General features: G+C 43.5%; 1 protein-coding gene and 1 long non-coding RNA gene across 4 annotated transcripts in view; one reads left to right on the top strand and one right to left on the bottom strand.

The window, feature by feature from the left end:
* The first annotated feature begins 3,609 nt into the window (after positions 1–3,609).
* SLC35G2 (solute carrier family 35 member G2) lies at positions 3,610–17,653 on the top strand. 3 transcript variants are annotated; one of them, XM_043522546.1, is made up of 2 exons: positions 3,610–5,265; positions 14,094–17,572. In XM_043522546.1, exon 2 carries the CDS (start codon positions 14,117–14,119, stop codon positions 15,350–15,352), a length of 1,236 nt encoding a protein of 411 aa, XP_043378481.1. In that variant the 5' UTR covers positions 3,610–5,265; positions 14,094–14,116; the 3' UTR covers positions 15,353–17,572. The 3 variants fall into 3 exon arrangements, with proteins under 3 accessions (XP_043378481.1, XP_007052661.1, XP_037765425.1); XM_007052599.4 differs by having other exon boundaries at positions 3,611–4,160; positions 14,094–17,653; XM_037909497.2 differs by lacking the exon at positions 3,610–5,265 and adding an exon at positions 10,871–11,031.
* The window catches only part of LOC122461692, a 60,869-nt gene continuing 47,059 nt past the window's right edge, over positions 5,908–19,717 (bottom strand). Inside the window, exon 3 of the long non-coding RNA XR_006283796.1 lies at positions 5,908–7,435. This is a non-coding gene — a long non-coding RNA (uncharacterized LOC122461692). The remainder of the gene's footprint in view (positions 7,436–19,717) is intronic.

Genomic DNA, 19,717 nt, shown 5'->3' with positions numbered 1-19,717 from the left:
GATATTCCTCACCATCCACTTCCTGGAATAATACAGCCCTGAGGCCCATTCTGGAGGCATCTGTTTGGAGGATGAACTACTTTGTAAAGTTGGGGTGGAAGAGGACAGGCCCCCAATTCAGCCTATCCTTCAAGGACTGGAAGGCTCATTCACAGTCTTCTGACCATTGCATCTTCCATGGCCTGGGGCCTTTTATGAGGTCCATGGGGAGAGGGGTGGCTATCATTTCTAAATTGGGCACAAATAATCTATAAAGGCTGCTAATCTGAGAAACTGTCATACTTGTTTCTTGGTCGTGGGGGCTGGACAGTCCCTCAATGCTTGGACCTCAGCCACATGGAGATGTAGCCATCCCCACCCAATAGAGTACCTGAGCTAGGTCACTTCTTTTCCCCCATGTGGCACTTAGCCAGATTAGCAGTTAAACCTGCCTCCTCAAGGGCTTGAAATACCGGTGAGGTGGTATAGGTGGTCCTCCCCGTTGACACTGTAAACAACTATATTGTCAATATAGGTGGCAGCATACTGCTTATGTGGTCACAATAGTCAATCCTTTAGCTGCTGGAAGGTGGCTGAGGCTCCATGCAGGCCGAATGGCATGGTCACTAACTGGTTAAGACCATAGGGAGTGGAAAAGGCTGTGTTCTCCCTGGATGCCCTTGCCAGGGGAATATGCCAGTACCCTTTTATCAAGTCAAGTCTAGGGTGGATATATACACTCAGCATTCCCCAGCCTTTCTAGTAGCTCATCTACATGGGGTAGGTGTCAAAGCTAGAGCCCTCCTAAAGACAATGCAAAACCTCAAACTCTCTGGTTTAGATCCTAGATTCAATAATGGGGCTCCTCTGATTGCTCTGGGATTCCCCCACAACCCCTAAGGCTATCACCTTTAGCAACTCATGGACTGCCTTCCACATTTTCCTCAGGAAGGGGCGATAGTGGTCCTGCACCCTCTGTCAGGAGTGATGGTTGGTCAAACATCAGACAGACACCGGTGCTGCACCCTGTGGAGACACAGATGCTGGACAAGACTGGCCAAGAATGGTTGACAGACAATAAGGACATCATAGGGTAGTAATGGGTTGCTTCCTACCCACGTCCCAGTCCTTCCAACATCGTCTCCAGGGTTAGAAAGGGAAAGTTAGTCCCAAAAGGGATACTCCAGGTTCAACCAGATGGACCATCAGTCCTTTTACTCTTGTATGTGATTGAAGGAAAGTATCCACTATTATTTGGCAAACCTTGGCTTGAGAAGCTCAAGGCGAATTGGACTGAGATCAAGGTGATCATGAAAAACACCTTGAAATCTTCAAGAAATACTGGGCAGACACTCCAAAGCTTTTGAAACAGAATTTGGACAGTTGAGCACCATGTCAGTGAAGCTCACCGTTAACTGTGACACCCAGACAAAATATTGGGCATCTTTGTGCCTTGTTTAGCCAATTTGGCTTATTGTTACAGATGGTGAGTGGCAATGGACCTCAATGCTGTTCTAAAGAATTTCAGAAGTTGAGCTTCAAATAGAATTTAGCACATATGTTCTGCACCATACCATCCTGTGACAAATGAACTAGCAGACTGCTTCATACGGATACTTAAGCATGCCTTAATTGCCAATGAGTCTACTTTGACTAAGCAGAAGAAATTGTCCAATTTCTTGCTTGCCTTCAGGAACGCACCACACGCTACTACCCAGGAGTCAGCTGCAATTCTTTTCTTGAAGTGGTCTTTGTGTTCCTGTTGGGACCTGCTTTATCCTGATGTTGTCTTGTGTAGTCAAATCCCAATCTATGCAAATTGATCAATATGAGATTCATCATTGTTCTTTCCTAAACAGTGAGCACCTGGCAGCTCACACCGACTTCTTGGTTCTGTAGTTTGTCATAAGGCTGCAGAAGCATGTATGTGGTATATAGCACCTTTTCTATAAAATTAATAGACATTAAGGCCAGAAGGGACTGTTATGATCATGTAGTCCAGGGGTCTCAAACTCAAATGACCACGAGGGCCACATGAGGACTAGTACATTGGCCCGAGGGCTGCACCACTGACCACCACCCCCCGCTGCCCTGGCCCTGCCCCCACTCCACCCCTTCCGTGAGGCCCCACCGCTGCTCCGCCTCTTCCCACCCCTTCCTTGCCCCCATTCCAACCCCTTCCCTGCCCCTGGTGCACACCAGACCGGAGCCGCTCTAGGTAAATGCTTGGGACGGTCGGGGGGGCTGCGGGGAGCTGGCGGGCTGCAGAAAATAACCCTGCGGGTTTGAGACCCCTGATGTAGTCTGACCTCCTGTATAGCACAAGCCAGAGAATTTCACTCAGCAATCCCTGAATCAAGTCCATAACTTCTGGTTGAGCTACAACATATTTGTTAAAAAACACATCCAATCTCAATGTAAAGATTTCAAGTGATGAATACATCACATTCCTTTGTGAGCTGTTCTAACTGTTAGTTACCTTCAGTGTTAACAATGTGCATCTTTTTTCTGGTTTGAATGTCTGGCTTTACCAAGTTGTTGGATCCTGTTAAGCCTTTGTCTCCTAGATTATCAGAAATCTTGTCCCCATAAAGGCGCTTATAGATCACAGTCAAGTCATCTCTAAACCTTCTCTTCAATAAGCTAAACAGACTGAGTTAACTTAGACTCACTGTGGGGCAGGCATTTGATATCCACAAGAATGATCTGAGGTCTTTGCTGAATCTGCTCTAATTTTTCAACATGCTTTTTGAACAGTGGGCAAAAAAAATTGACACAGTATCCCAGTAATGGCTTCACCCATGCTGTATACAGAGGTTATACCACCTCCCTACTCCTAATTGATATTCCCCTTCCCATGGATCCAAGGATCACATTCACCCTCTTAGCCATCAGATTCACTGAGAGCTCACGTTCTGTTGCTTTCCAACAGGACACCAAGTTATTTACGGAGTTATTGCTTTCCAGTATACAACCCCCACCCCCACCCCATCCTGTAAATGTGGCCTCCTTTCTTCCTAGATTCATGGTCTTGCATTTCGCTGTATTAAAACATACGATGGTTGTTTCTCCCCACTCCCCAGTTTACAAAGTGATCTTGATTTCTCTGGATGGCCTCATCATTATTTACCATATGACCCATCTTGGTATCATCTGTAAACTTTAATATTTCCTTCTGAAGCATCAATATTAAAGGGTGTTAGGCTGAAAATTAATCCCTCTAGAAACACTGCTAATCAATAATGATTCCTAATTAACAATTCCATATTTCATCAGTCAGATAGTTTTTAATCCCTTTTATATGTGCACCATACTGAGGTTCTTTTGTGCTAATCTCTTTAATCAGAATGTTGTGTGGTACTAACTGTCTTACAGAAGTTTATCATATCAAAATACATTTCCTTTATCAGACAGACTTGTGGTAATGAACAGAACAGGCATTATACAAACAGCAGGTTATTATTAGACCTCTTGCTGTTTATACATCTGCCAAAACATGCCTATATAAATTATTTTAAAAAAAACAACAACCCAGATTTTGTAAGTGGAGAACAGCACACCATAATCTTTTCAGCCCTGGACACTGGAAATAAATTAGATGCATTTTGACTTCTGATGATACACCTAGTTGTATTTATATGCTTATTTTTTTGTTTTTGTTTTTCTCCCTGACTGAACCCAGTTGCTTAATCCCAATAAGCATTATATCCATGAAAAGATATTTAAAATCCAGGAAAAAGAAAGCTACTGCAAGTAATATTCTCTCTCTATACATTAAATACAAATGAATGTTGGTACAGTACTACCGTCAGAGGCCCTTATGCTTACTGGGCATGCTCACTTGCTCCTGCTCTGACGCTCTCGCCTGAGTCTTTTGCTGTCGCCTCAGTCTTTTCCTCCAGGCCCCTCTTTGCAGAGAGAAGAGGGCGAGTGGAGAAAGGAGAACCAAGGCTAGTTCTGCAAACGCCCTTTTCTGGAGTACGCCAGGCTGAGTGTTGCACATTACACTGGGATTAACGGCGTTGTCCTGCCTTCTGGGCGTTTACAGCGTGAGAAAGATGGAAGGATTGACAAACTCCGGAGAGCAGATTTCCTCCCTTCTTTTCCTTTAACATCACGCAGCCTCCTCATTGTTTAAAGGCATCATTGTTTGGACTTGACCAGCTCCTTCTAAGCGAGAGGTAAATAGAGATTTCTTCCCCCTTTTCCGTTCTGGTATTTACTGGTCTATTGCATGATAAGGCAGACATCCCAGCTGGTATACAGGCTCAGTTCATTCAAGTAACAACCTCCGGCCTCTGTTATTAACGCTCACTGCGCTTTACAAGGCCGGAGATTTGGAGGCTGTCGTTTGTTCAGACCAGATATGGATTCTCAAAGTGACTTCAATTGATCCGGTTCCATAAATATAGACAAAAATGGTAAATGGGTAAAGAGCAGAGTCCAGGACTGGTAACGCCGCTTTATGTATCATTAGGGAACAGCGCTAAACTCATTTGCTGTGTGTCCAAGGTACTGAAATCTCTCTCGTCGTCATTCAGCAGCTCAGAGGGGCTTGTGGGCTGCATTTACTCTCCCTTTTCACCTCTCCAGTTTAGCTTTGCGGCGTTCAGGGAGATCGAAGCCCTTTCATTTCTCTCCCAGGCTCTAGGATTTACTAACCCGCCCTTCAAAGAAATACGGCTCATTCCAGGAGATCACAAGGCAAGGAAATGTTCCTCCTAAAGCTGGTGTGACCAATGGGCGCAGCTGGAGGAAGCTGTAGAGAATTTCACAGTAGGGCTGAGTTTATCAGTCAACGTAGCGTTTTTAATTAGCAGGGTGGAAGAGTTCCCGAACAGCCCGTAAGATCTAATAGTTTTACTTTACTATGTTTTTGTTTGTTTTGCCACACACGGTATTTCTCTCGTCGGCACAGACTATGATTAAGCCACTTGATATTTTAATTCTGGGACAAAGATGTATTTATATTTCAATGAGAAAGGCTGACGCATTCAAAATAAAGACTCCTATGAATTGTAAGAAAAAGGAGGCTTTAAAGCACAGATGCTGATTTTTTTTTTTTTTTTTTTTTTTTTTTTTTGGCGGAGGAGCCAAATATCCAGTTTTCTTTCCGGGGGAGATTTAGAATATGCGACAAAAAGGCACATAGTGCTGCTGCTGAAACGGTGTAGTGTAAATTTTCTCACAGAATCAACTTTCCACAACAGATTTTTAACTTATGAAGTTTGGACTCTTCTTGAATCCATCTGAGTTTAGCTAAATAAATGCCTACTTGCCCCCAAGGTATGAGTAAAATTCCATTCCGTTACCACTATTTTAGAAACTTGAAATACTGTTAAGTCTAGTAATATATCTGCCTGCTTTTCCCCACAAGATACATTGACTGTAATATAAAGTCTGGGATTTTATGCAAATTACCAGTGTGAACATTCCCGTCATTTCAATTAAACTGTTGTTATGCAATAATTTGTATAGAGTCCCCATAACAGAATGCTCAGGATCTGTTTCTTTGGGGAGTATTTATCTGGTAGTTTTCTTTTCTGGTCTCTCTTTCATTTGTTGGCTAGGTCATTTTAATGTAAAGTAATGGAAGAAAAAGTAAGTCACTACTTCTTAAAAAGAACAAAATTAAATGTATGATTATGTGATTAAAAAGATGACATTTAATATGGAACACATCACTGCAGCAAATACAGCATATATTTTATGAAGTGTATAAAGTAAAAAATTAGAGCTAAAGGCATAAGTTCCTTTAAAAAGTAATTAATCTATGCTTTTAAATTAATTATTTTCTATATTCCTATAATTAAACAAAACAGTTTGCCATTAGGCCTTCATGTTTGTTTTATTTTACTGGACAATATTTTTGTTGCTCTTGTTCCAACAAATTTTTCAATAGAAAAATCAGAGAAAGGCTCTTTACTAAACTATCATGCCACTCGCATTATTTCACCCTCCAGACACAATCTTTAATTTTTCAGAGTGGTAGCCATGTTAGTCTATCAGCAAAAACAATGAGGAGTACTTGTGACACCTTAGAGACTAACATTTAGTTGGGCATAAGCTTTTGTGGGCTAAAACCCACTTCATCAGATGCATGGAGTGGAAAATACAGTAGGCAGGTATATATACACAGTACATGAAAAGACGGGGGAGTTGCCTTCCCAAGTTGTCGGGGGGTGTCAGTGCTAACGAGACAATTCAGTTAAAGTGGAATTGGGCTATTCTCAACAGTAGAATACCAAGGGAGGGAAAAAAATCACTTTTGTAGTGGTAATGAGGCCAGTGTAATCAGGGTGGCCCATTTCAAACAGTTGGCAAGAAGATGTGAGTGACAGTAGGGGGAAATATTAGCATGGGGAAATTAGTTTGTGGAGTGACCCATCCACTCCCAGTCTTTATTCAGGCCTAATTTCATGGTGTCCAGTTTGCAAGGGATATGTAGGAGAGTTACCATTTTTAGAAAACAGAACTTATTTTTTTACTCAGACGTAATCTCTCTTTTTCTTTTTTACGTGTAATCTCCGTGGCTCTAACACTGTATTTTCTATCCTAGTGCAACCCATTTGAAATAATTTAAAACTCTATTTTGTATATAATATGCAATATGGGCAAGATCTGTGCTAGGTGACCAGATGTCCCAATTTTATAGGGACAGTCCCAATTTTTGGGTCTCTTATATAGGCTCCTATTACCCCCACCCCCATCTTTCACATTTGCTGTCTGGTCACCCTAATGTGTGCTAGGTGCAGGAGTGAGTGTGAGGCACTCCATACCATGTAAGCCTAATAGACGGAGTTGGGGGTCAGCTGGCTGTGTGGCCATGCAGGGGTGCCTACACCATGGAGATGCCCTCTGGAATGGCCCACACAGGATTGGCATAGAAGGTCAGTTTGGGACAAACTGCAAATGGTCCATGGCAATCTGGGGAGGGGCTGTGGATCCACTTTTTCACAGGGTATTGGGACCACTGTATCTGTGTAACTGAGGTGGAGGGGCTGATGGGGTGTGAATTTCACCCTGTCGGTTGCATCTCTCTGCTTACATCAATTCTGTATCAGATGTTCTCAGTTTAGGATTAAGATGATACTTTTCCTACATGCAAACTCAGACTGGGATCTGCATTCCCCTTGGCTCACCACAGTAACTGAGCTCCACTACAGGAGTGGTGTGGGGACTGCAGAGGCCCCCATAAGACTTTTACTACCATTGGATGCATCTGGTGGCTGGGTTCTCTGCAGCTTGTACAGTAGGCCTGTGCAGTACCAGTTATGCTACAGTACATCTGGTGTTGCCGGAGGAGGCCACCGTACCGCTGTGCTCCCGGCTGTACAGTGTGCTCTTCTGCCGCACCTCCACCTTTGCCCTCACCATCGTTCTGGGGGCCCTGGTCTTTGAACGCACCTTCGACCAGGGTGTGGACGCATTCTACGAGCGTCTCAACCATGGGAAACTGTGGAAACACATCAAGCACAAATATGAGAGACAAAAAAAGTGAAGTGAGAGCTGCAGGAGCCATGCAGGGGTGCCTGTACCCCTTGTGCAAACTCATCAGTTGCCTGATACCAGTTACCAAGAATGAAAATGGGCTTCTGACTGAAGAAATCTGAGCCAGAGTACATCACCAACTTCATCTGTGGCAGAAACCTTGATGGACTTTAGGATTTACTCCTGTTGTGTTAAAACTTTCTGTTAAACTAAACTCACTAACCCATAAAAAACAAAACAGACAAAACAAACAAAAAAACCCACACAGACTAGTAGACCTTTAAACTGTAATAGACACTAAAACCATAATACAAGACTCAAAGCTGTTCCCTCTGGGAAGGCTGTGAGTTCCCCATTAGTTCTTTTTGTGTGGGTGCCCAGACTCAGTCAAATTCCTCTTAATGGGCTAGTCACACAATCCCATTCTGCCACGTGTCAGGGTGGGTACCACAGTCCATTCACCACACACAGTCACACACCTTCATCCTGAGAGGGTGTCTGGGTGCACACTGTTTAGAAACCCCTTTTCTTCCTTCCCAGCAATCCTATAGTCACAGGTTCAGGCCAGAAGGGAGCGTTGTGATGATGTATGCTGACACCCTGGCCAGCCAGCGTCACTAGTGATTCTTGCATTCAGCACAGTTGCCTGTGGTTGAGGTAGAGCAGACATGTCAAACATGGGCTAAGTCTAGCCCCGCCCCCATGCCTTCATCTGGCCTGCAGTTCCCTCTGCACGCAGAGGAACTGGGCTCATTGCATCTGTGGTGGTCCCTCTGTCTCAGGCTCTGAGGGAGGCCACTCTGATTTGCTGCATCAGGCAATGAACAAAAGCTAATCAGCGCACTCTAGCTCAAGCCTCCTGGCTAAGGCAGACAATAAACACAGCTAGGCTGTGACTCTCTGGGCTGGGCAGAGCAATAAGCAGTCTTTAGCCTAAGGCTTCTGGCTAAGGCAGTGTAATGGGGTCAGCACCCACCTCTCATGAGCGCCCCTGTTTTAGCCACTATGTACCTGCAATCACTCCGTTTTTGAACAGGGTGGCTCTTACTTCTTGCAGGCACCCCCTTTCTGGTTGGGTGGGAGCCTGTTTTTCTTTCAGTTCTTACGATGGGGTGGCACCTGCCTTTTGCAAGTGCCCCGCTGGCCAATGGTAGTTTGGCAGGTCTTCAGCGACTTAGCCCAAGTCACACACACACACACTATCCCCCACTTCCCAGGTATACAGTCTCTAGTTCTTTCTCACAGCCCTGGTATGGGGTCATAGTACCAAGGCTCCCTCCCCAGAGGCACTGCTTTCTGTAGTAGTGCAACAGGGGCCCGTCTGAGTACCCTCAGTTGGTGTCCTTTCAGCAGCCCTCACTGGACTCAGTCTTCAACCAGAACAGCAGAGTCCATCACGGTACCCGCACCTGGTCTGGCTAGGTTCTGGGCTCAGTCCCCTGGGCTCAGCCTGCCCGCTCTAACCTTTCCATAGTCCTGGTGATCTTCCAGCCAGACAGGCACCCCATCTTCAGCAGCCTTCCTTGGGCTCTGTCCCACCTGCAGTGAGCTGTCCGCAGTCCTGCTGCTCTTTCTACCAACCAGGCTCCCAGTTCTCCCTCTTCAATCTCCAGGCAGCACCTGACTGCTCTGCCTCTGCTGATTCCTTACATATGGCCCTTCTAGCCCCAATTGGTTGCTCCAACATCGCCTCTGATTGGCTGCTTCTCTGCAGCCACTCTAGGCTGCCTGAAGGACTTCTCTGCTCTTTTCTGGGGCATGGTGAAGCAGGACCAATTGGCCTCCAGCGGGGGGGGCCTCTGGACCTAGTCCATCCTGTCACAGGCAGGCAGTAAACACAGTCTAGGCTCTGACTCCCTGGGCAGGGCAGAACAATAAGGAATCGTTAGCGTAGCCTCCTGGATAAGGCAGACAGCAAACACAGTCTAGGGGCTTGCAGCCTTCTGGCTGGGACAAATCACAAACAAGGCACAGGTCTTCTGGCCTAGGATGAGAAGGCTTCAGCAGAGGGTTGGGGGGACCCAGGCTATCCCTATTCTACTAGGTTCCAACCCAGATCCCTAAAAGTGCCAGGGGATCCCGCCACTGGGTCAGTGGGAATCCTGCTGAAACATGCTGAATCATATGGTGACAGTACAACCTGACTGATGTCTGGCTCCCCTGGGCTACTTTCTATCACAGTCCATTGGTGTGGCTCTGTAGTCGGCAGGTCCTCAGCTTGCTCAGGGTAAGTGGCGGACAGCAGTCCCAGCAGCTCTTCCCCACTCTTGGTCTCCTCTGGGGGCAGCTTAGAGTCTGGTCCAGAGTCCTGAGTCTGGTCCAGAGTCCTGCAGCAAGCTAGAGATGTCTGCCTCCTAGCCTGGCTCTGACCCAACTAAGCTCCTGTGCTTGCCTTGTTCCCAGCCTTTCTCCAGCCCTGCTCAGTTCCTGCCTCCGATTCTGATCCTTGGCTCTGACCCCTGGTTGCTGACTCCATCTCTGTCCCTTGGCACTGTTCCCAGATGCTGACCCCAGTTCTGACCACTAGGCTTGACTGCCACTGCTCTGACCATCCATGCCCTGGTCCATGCCAGTATCTCAAGAGGATGTTAAACACAGCTACTAAAGTTAGACATGTTTAAATCAGCAGATCCAGGTAAATTGAATCCAAGAGTTTTAGAAGAGCAGGCCGCGGAGCACACTGGACTGTTAATGTTGATTTTCAATACATCTTGGAACAATGGGGACTCCAGAAAACTGGACGAAAGCTAATGGTGTGCCAGTATTTAAAAGGGGTAAACAAGATGACTGGGGTAATTATGGGCCACTCAGTCTGACATAGATTCCAGGAAAGATAATGGAGCAGCTGTTAGGGGACTCAATTAATGGAGAATTAAAAGGAGGGTAACATAATTTAATGCAAGTCAGCATGAGTTTATGGAAAACAGATCCTGTCAGACTAACTTGATTTTTTTTTTATGAGATTACAAATTTGGCTGATAAACCTAATAGTATTGGTGTAATATAGTTAGATTTCTGTAAGGCATTTGACTTGGTACCACACAACATTTTGATTAAAAAACTAGGATGCCATAAAATGAACATGGTACACTTTACACGGATTAAAAGCTGGCTAACTGATAGGTCTCAAAATGTAATTGTAAATGGGGAATAATCATTGAGCGTATGTGTTTCCCATGGGGTATCGCAGAGATGGATTCTTGGCCCTAGGATATTAAATATTTTTATCAATGTCTTAGAAGAAACATAAAATCATCATTGCAGATGACACAAAAATTGGGGGAGTGGTAAATACTGAAGAGGACAGGTCACTCATTCAGAGTGATCTGGATCACTTGGTAAGCTGAGTGCAAGCAAATAATGTGTTTTAATATGGCTAAATGTAAATGTATACATTTAGGAACAAAGACTGCAGGCCATACGTACAGGATGGGGGACTCTATTCTGGGAAGCAATGACTGAAAAAGATTTGGGGGTTGTGGTGGATAATCAGCTGAACATGAACTCCCAGTGCAATGCGGTGCCCAAAAGGGGGACAACAATCCTTGGATGCATAAAGAGGTGAGTCTCAAGAAGGAGTAGAGGTTATTGTACCTCTATATTTGGCATTGGTGCAACAGCTTCTGGAGTACTGGGTCCTGTTTTGGTACCTTCAATTCAAGAAGGATGTTAAGTTGTAGAGGGTTCAGAGAAGAGCCACAAGAATGATTAAAGGTTTAGAAAACATACCTCCTAGTGATAGATGTGAGGAGCTCAATGTGTTTTGCTTTTCAAAGAGAAGGTTAAGGGGTGACTTACAGACTGTAATTAAGTAGGCTTGTATGCAATATTGTTGTAGCTGTGTTGGTCCCAGGATATTAGAGAGACACACAGAAAGTTCAAAAGCTTGTCTTTCTCACCAACAGAATTCAGTGCTTCCTGAGATATTAGCTCACCCACCTTGTCTTTATAAATAGGCCTGGAAGAATTCAGTGTATTTATTTATTTTTGTAACTTCAAATGATTAACGTCAATGTTTATTTTAAAGCTTTTTCATTTTTAACTATTTTGATTTTCTCAGTTGCATGAAATTAAGGTGTGTGTGCGGGGGGGGAGGGGTTATCTCTTGGTGTTAGAGTTAGTGCAGCACTGACAGCAGGGCTCCAGGGGCTCCCAGCACTGACAATAAGGCTGCAGATACTGAGGCACAAGGTGTGGGGAAGACTGTGGTTCTGGCCTGGTGGAGCAGAGACACCTGGCCAGGACTGCAAGGAGCAGGATGAGCCCCTGACTGCATGAGAGGACTCCCTGCTGCTGAATGGCTCATGCCCGGGGAAGAGCCCCACACTCCTGGCCAGCAGGCCCATCCATAGAGATTGTGGTGCCCTACGCAGCCCCCCTGCAGGGGGACTGGCCCCAGGCCTCTGCGGGGGGGGGAGGGGGAAGGAGGCATACCAGGCCTCTGCTAGGGGGTGGGAAGGGGCTGCACCCAAGGGCTTTGGAAGGCAGGAGCAGCCAGTGCAGGAAGGCAGCAGGGGTCGGGCTGGTGGCGGGAAGTGGAGCGACCCGGCTCCAGCCTGCTCCGCTCTGGCTCCCAGGCTTGCGGGAACGGGGGGAACCACCCCCCAGCACTCACCAGTGGCACAGCTGGGAGTTGGCATAGTGGAGCGGCCTGGGGCTGGGTCACTCCACTTCCCGCCGCCCAGTGAGCGCAGGGCAGGCCCGACCCCTGCTGCGGTCCCCTGGGACGCATAGCTTACAGGATGGGGTTTTTGGGGCAAGGGGCGGAGTGGGGGCAGGGCTGGGGCGGAGCGGGGGTGGGAAGAGGATGGGTGGGGGCGGAGCAGGGGCAGGGGCTGGGGGAAAGTGGTGTGGCGGAGGCAGCTTTCCTGGGCCCTGCCGTCCGGGGGAATCGGGCTGGCTGCTGGAGCTGGATGCAGCACGCAGCTGCATAGGGCACCAGGAAATTTGGGGCAGTTTTGGTGCCCCAAATTTCCTGGTGCCCTACGCAGTTGCGTAGTTTCCATATGGGTAGGGACGGCCCTTCTGGCCAGTGATTGAATAAAATGGGCCATGACAGTGGGGCTTCATAGGGCTCACTGCATGGCTGTGGAGCCAGGGACACTGGATTCCTGTGTATGCTAAGGGAGAGGGAGGCTGTGCTTGCTGACTATTATAGGTGGATGTCTTTGTCTATTTCTGTGTGTCATGAGAAATCAACATTTACTGAAGACTAACCATTTATCAAATCCTGCCAGCCTTATCTGTAATACCTGCATGGGGAACAAATACTTATTAATGGGCTCTTCTGTCTAGCAAAGAAAGATCTAACACAATCCAGTGGCTGGAAGTTGAAGGTAGATTAATTCAGATTAAAAATAAAGCATAAATGAACAGTTATTAACCACTGGAACAATTTACTAAGGGTTGTTGTGGATTATCCATCACTGAGTATTTTTAAATCAAATTGGGTTTCTAAAAGATCTGCTGTAGGAATTAATATGGCGAAGTTCTCTGGCCTGTGTTGTTCAGGAGGTCATACTAGATGGCCACAATGGTCTGTCTCTTCAGGCCTTGGAATGTGTGACTTTAAAAGACATGCTGTACTGCCAACATGAGTTATTGGGTTTGATATGTTTACTTATAAAAAGAAATAAATGTTTCCTACACTGAAGGAATCACTGGTTGGAATTCTCTGGCCTGTGTCATGCAGGAAATCAGATTCAATAGAAATCATAATGGTTTCTTCAAGGCCTTGAAAATCTGTTAATATATTAATTTTCTTGTTTATAGAGTAAATGTAACAATTCAACCATGTTGGATGAAAAATGAGGCATCCAGGTGAGGTAGAATAGAACAATGTGCAAATGTTCACTTTAGGCAGCCTGAATATAAGTTTGATATCTCTGTCATTTCATAACAGTAGCAAAATCCACTTGTTCTCTACACTGCCAAGGAGTGGATAGCTTCTTTTCATAACATTTCTTAGTCTTTTTTTCCAACTGAAGTTCCTTTGGAAAACAAATTGATAGTCAACAGTTTTTGGAAATAATAATATGCAAAAAGAGCTTCAGAGAATTTGAAAATTTACTGTAGTACTTTTTACACTTTTCTGGTCCACCAGGTGCTTAGTTCACTGACGTGCTCAGTGATGCCATCTGTCTGTCTCTGAGTTGCTTCACTTTGAATTGATAAAAATCGCTCTAGTCTTCTCTAACCTAAATTTCATTTTCGGTCTGTATTTCTCTTTGCCCCTTAGCACTTGGTAAAGAATAAAAACCATTAATGATTACAGAATGACTAACTGACCTGAAGGGTCCAAAGAGGAAATTATTCTCAGTGTAATGAGAATTGTTATTAATTTGCATGTCTCTTTTTAAGAAGCAATGTAATAATAGGCATCATTTTCAAAAGTGAGTGCCTAAGTTAGGCCCTAAAGTTATATTTAGGCACTTAAATAAAAATGACCTGGTTTCCAAAGATACTGAGCAACTTCCATTATGAAATAAAAATAGAGAGAATTCATGGAGGACAAGAGCAACTTGGTTAGGTTCATGCCAATAATTTCTAAATGGTCAAAAGACTGCAATGCAAATGAATTTTACAATATTGGTTGAATAAAAATAACTTTTTTTTTTTTTAAGACCAGACCTAGTTCTCTGAGGAAATGGATACTTCTTCCAAACAATGTCCAGTCAAAAAACGAGTGAAAATCCATCCCAACACAGTGACAGTGAAATATACATCCCATTATCCCCAACCTGGAGAAGAGGGCTCTGATGAAACCAGTGAAGATATCGGAAGCTTTATGGAGGACAATCCAAAGAAAAGATTGCTGAGTGACAGAAAAAGGAAAGGAAGAGCCTTCTTTGGGACTATGGATATCCAACCTCAGCCAGCCCAAGAGATGAAAGCCAATGAGACTGGACAACACCAGAATTTTACAGAAGGAAGCATATTTCAGTCCAGAAAGACTTGGATAGTGCTGTTTGCCTCTGCCTTGACTCATGGCTGTGTTGCTCTGATAACTAGACTTGTTTCTGATCGTTCCAAAGTGCCATCTCTAGAACTAATTTTCATTCGTTCAGTCATACAGGTGTTGTCTGTTGTTGTTGTGTGTTACTACCACGAGGACCCCTTTGGACCAAAAGGATACAGAATGCAGCTCTTCTTCTACGGTGTCTGCAATGTTATCTCCATTACCTGTGCTTACACCTCCTTCTCTATCGTACCCCCAACCAATGGGACCATTATGTGGAGAGCAACCACCACTGTCTTTAGTGCCATTTTGGCTTTTTTACTAATAGATGAACGAATGGCTTATATAGACATAATGACAGTAGTTAGTAGTGTCTTTGGTGTTTGCCTGGTCATGTTCCCCAACATTGTTAATGAAGAAAACTCTTTGCTCAGTGTCTGGAAAGAAGCCTTTGGCTACACCATGACAGTTATGGCAGGCTTAACTACAGCTCTTTCCATGATAGTCTACAAGTCAATCAAAGATAGGGTCAGTATGTGGACTGCACTGTTTACTTTTGGTTGGACTGGAACTGTGTGGGGAGCCTCCACCATGTTTTTTCTTCAAGAACCAATTATCCCACTCGATGGAGAAACCTGGAGCTATCTCATTGCCATCTGCATATGTTCGACTGTGGCTTTCCTGGGTGTCTATTATGCCTTGAATAAATTTCACCCAGCTCTGGTCAGCACAGTGCAACATTTAGAGATTGTGATAGCCATGATTCTGCAGCTCGCAGTGCTACGCATCTTTCCCAGCATCTATGACCTCATTGGAGGGACCATTATTATGATTACTGTTGTTTTCCTTGCATGTTATAAGCTGTCCTGGAAGAAATTAGGAAGGCAAGATTATCAGGAGATACTGGATTCTTCCATTAAATGAGTGTCAGTTTGTTTTAGTCTTTATTGTAACAGTTTCTGCACCACCATGTCAATATGAATGTTCATTTACCAATGTCCTTTGTCTAGTAGAGTGGACAGAGTACTAACTTTCTTGTTCAGAAATGGGCCAGATTCATACCTGACATAATGATGTTGAAATCAGTAGAGTTGCACCAGAGACGAATTTGTCCCAATGTGTTAAATAATTTTAAATGTTTCATTATGTGAACTTAGCTTTACTCTCAGCTGGTATGCAGTAGCTGCTAAGATTAGATATAGCGAATTCTGTCATAGGAGTCTTTCTGTCATAGTCCTCCTTGTATAACATAATATTGAGACAGAAGGATTCACTATTGTTAGTCATTCTGGGCATTGCAGTTGTAGAATATTTTATGGCAACAAGAAAGTCATATGTTGACATTCACCATTGAAGGAGGAAATTCATGTTCCACAGTAACAGTATACATCACTTGGTTGAAGCATGTAATATTTTATAAGTAAGAATTTTAACATGTATATGGTTATAATTCTTTAAATATCTGCTGGGAGAAGAGTAATAAATAAAGTGATGTTCTCTGTGTTCTAATAGTAAAGGTGCTGTCAGAATCTCCATAATAATCCTTGACTTGGTCCTAAAACTCCCTGTTAGCTGAAAGCTGGAACACATGAAACTAGAAAAAGATATTCACGGGCAAAAATGAAAAGAAAGATGTGAGGCAATTTTGGAATTGTCAGAGTGAAATGCACTTAGAAGCTAGTTTCAGATGTTTTTAACTCAGAAATGTTTCTAGCCATGACCATTATTGCATCACTTCAATAAGCAGAAAATCCACCTAGCTATCTTTCCCTCTATTGACTCACACCTTCTCCTTGAATCTTCGGTTTCTTCCCTTGTGTATGCCCACTGTAGCCCCAGGCAATGTGCCTCCCTCAGATAGGACACCTCTGTCCATGCCTCTTACCCAAGTCTGGAGCAGAGACCTACTCCTAGACACAGATTTGCCTTCTTTGTCCCTAGAGGCTGAAGAAATTCACTCATGTCTGGGTTGCATGGTATGAAACACCCCCCTTCCCTGACAGTAGTTTCTGGGGAAAACAGATTTGTTAAAAATAGACAGAGCGAGACAGAGAATCAGATTAAATTAAAAGCAGCGGTTTGCATCACATGCCTTATCTGGGTAATTTCCCAAACCCAGAGAGGCAGGCTCTGGTTGCTTAGCTACAGAATAAAAAGGAAGCTCTCACAGGTATAAAGAGCAAGCCCAGTCTCTGACGTCCCTGGCCAGAATGACACCTTGCTGCTGTGCCCAGAGAGGTCTTTCCTATCCCACTGCCTTGCATACGCTCATTATGTTCCCTCCCATTTCAGTCCAAGGCAGCTCTCTTTGTTTTCCAAACCAATTTTCTCAAGACATCCACACGCAGTAAAGCTTGGTGAACAAATGCATGATCCATCCTGCCAGAGATGGCCAGCAGAGGAGATATATTTAAACAATGAGTAATGCAGCCTCTCTCATGCCAAATTCAAGTACAGCCTTCCACAGATCACTGAGTGCGGTTGTATCTAGTCTATCCAGGCCTCTGTTTAAAACCTTTTATCTCTGTTTTTCCTTGCCATGAAATATAAATCATTGGCAGATCTTCTGTCACACACTTGTTAAGGTAAAAGTTGGTATGGCTTTTTTAATGTGTGGTCTCGAAATAAATATTTAGGTGCCAAAATGTTACCCAAGTATGAAAATTTGCCAGTAATGATTACTTGTGTTTTTTGCCAAACTGTGCTAAAATTGAAAGTTGAAGTGAATGGTTCCATAACCTATTTTCAGTCTGCTGAGCTAGCAGCAATCCAGGCGTTTTAAAGGCTTATTTCTGCTCTTATTGAAGCTAATAACGAAGTTTACATTGGCTTCACTTGCTGTAAGATGATAATGATAGAACTGTATTGATTTACACGAGTTGATGATATCATTCACATCACATGCGCAGTGCTTGCAGTCATCTAACAGAGCAATGGTCCAGATCTTAGGGTTTACTTGTTCACTGCTAAATTAATAAATACAAAAATAGTATTATAAAATATAAGTTGGAGCTGACAGTTGTGCCTGCAATTAATCTAGGGCCCAAAGTGCACCCTAGATTTAGGGTTCACGTTCTTTATTCATGCAGCTACTTCTAGTTAATTAAAAAGATGAAACTGGTGAAGCATACACAAAATCTTTAAGATCTTTAGTTAATACAGACAAATATAATTGAAATAATAGAAAAATCAATATACATAAGAATAAAATAAGTACAATAAAGTGGTTTTGTGCATTGTTCATGCTTCCAATCTTACAGTGTGCATAGTTGCAACCTTATGGAGACCATTAGAAACAAAGAGAGAAGAAAAGGTAAATGGAGATCACGCAACGAGGAAGGCGCTGGGACATGCTTCCTACCCTATTATCCCATGTTATCATCCCAGTGTCCCAGCTAGGGATGGGGTTGACAAAATTTTCTACACTTTTTCCTGTTCCATCCATGTACATCTGGGACCATATATGATCAAGTCAATTCTCAGCCCATATTAATATTTAGTATTCCAGGAGACCAATTTTAGGGTTCCAGTTGTTCATATTTGGCGTTCCAGTTAACCATAATTACATTTCCAGCAGTTAACCCAACCATTTGCATCAGTCCCTTTCCCAATAGTTTTGATATGTCAATGCAGTTAGCTCTTACCGCAAAAAGCCCTTGAGACACGACTATCTGTTTGTTTGGGGTATATCTGTTTATCACCAAATTCACTGGTAAACTATCACAACATGCTTATTGATAGATTCTGTAACATCAGGTCAAGCATTCCATAATCTTTGGTCAATTATATAATACTCATACTATGTTACACCAACTGTCAACTTCTAAGCCTCATCTAAGTCATAGAAACGTAATGCTTAAGAGCTATAGCCAAACCAGGGGTGCTGGAACAATTTTTATATTAGGGATGCTGAGAGTCATGGAACCAAACTGTAAACCACTGTAAACTGTAAACCAAACGGAAACCACTTCAAGCCAGGGGGAGTGGCAGCACCCTTAGTTCCACCACCTATGGCCAAGCCTACTTTTAATAGGGATATTTTGATTCTTCTACTTCCTGTTACAGCTTCAATAACTTTCATTATTATTTCTATAAGGATGCTTAGCAGATAGCTTATATTTACCCTAAACTATAAACCCTCCAAAGTCAGGACAGTGATCAATGGTCAACATAGTGATGTCTTTAGTTAAATCTAACATATTTCATTATAAGACTTAGTTTACAGTTTTTTTCAAAATCTGTTTGGGCTGAATTTTTTCCATGCTGAGTCTCTGTTTGAGAATAATTGTTTTGTGAAAGTTTCAGCAAAAATGGTTCATCCATTTCAGAGAATGAGTTAGGATGAAAATAGGTGGGGTTTTTGCTCATGTTAAATAACTTTTACAATCATTGCTCTGAGAAACTCTATGCCCTTGAAATTTTGCAGAATGGTAGCCCTGGGATCAGGGAGTTGCTGTTTGCTGTTTCTGTGAAAAGTCACCCAAATTGGCTGAGTTATAAGCAGAGCTGGTTGGAAACCGAATATTTGTTCCATGGGAAATTTTCACATTTTAAAATTAGGTGAGGTCCAAATTGGAATAAAATGTCAAACACTTCTGTGAAATGAAAATGTTATAAAAGGTTTGTTTGGGTTTTTCCTTTCTCTTTTTTTAAACACAAACAAAATAATTTGTGACTTTGATCCAGAACAAGAAGTCCTAGAGTTCCCACCATGGATGATGAGCAAGAAGAGGAGAATATAATCATTAAAGTGGGGGAGGAATTAAAAGCAGGGGGACCATCTCCCAGTTGATACTAGTACTTTTATATGAGTTTCAGCCTTCAGCAAATCTGGATCTCATAAGACAACAGTGGTAAGACTAACCCTTTCACATAACCAACTAATTTTGTAAAAAGAAAAGGAGTACTTTTGACACCTTAGAGACTAACAAATTTATTAGAGCATAAACTTTCGTGAGCTACAGCTCACTTCATCGGATGCGACTAATTTTGGTACCAACTAATTTTGGTATGTCCTCCAGATGGTGGAATGGCTGGACACATAGGGGCCCTTTGCCCAGGAAATGTAGCCCAGCAGGCCAAGTTAGAGCAGTGTAATTTGCATGGTGTTCTGGCAGGAGTCACCAGAGTGCACTGTTACACATAGAAAAAGAATTTGTAAGACTCAGTGTTTGAGCAGTACAGTCTTTGAGAAAATGTATTGTTAGTTTTTTGATTCAGGTTCTCTCAGGGGAGCTTCTACTAAGGCAGGAGAAAAGGAGTACTTGTGGCACCTTAGAGACTAACAAA

Source organism: Chelonia mydas, chromosome 9, assembly GCF_015237465.2.
Source record: "Chelonia mydas isolate rCheMyd1 chromosome 9, rCheMyd1.pri.v2, whole genome shotgun sequence".
NCBI classification, from domain to species: Eukaryota; Metazoa; Chordata; order Testudines; family Cheloniidae; genus Chelonia; species Chelonia mydas.
Note: the sequence above shows the minus strand (reverse complement) of the source record. Positions and strands in the feature narration are given on the sequence as shown.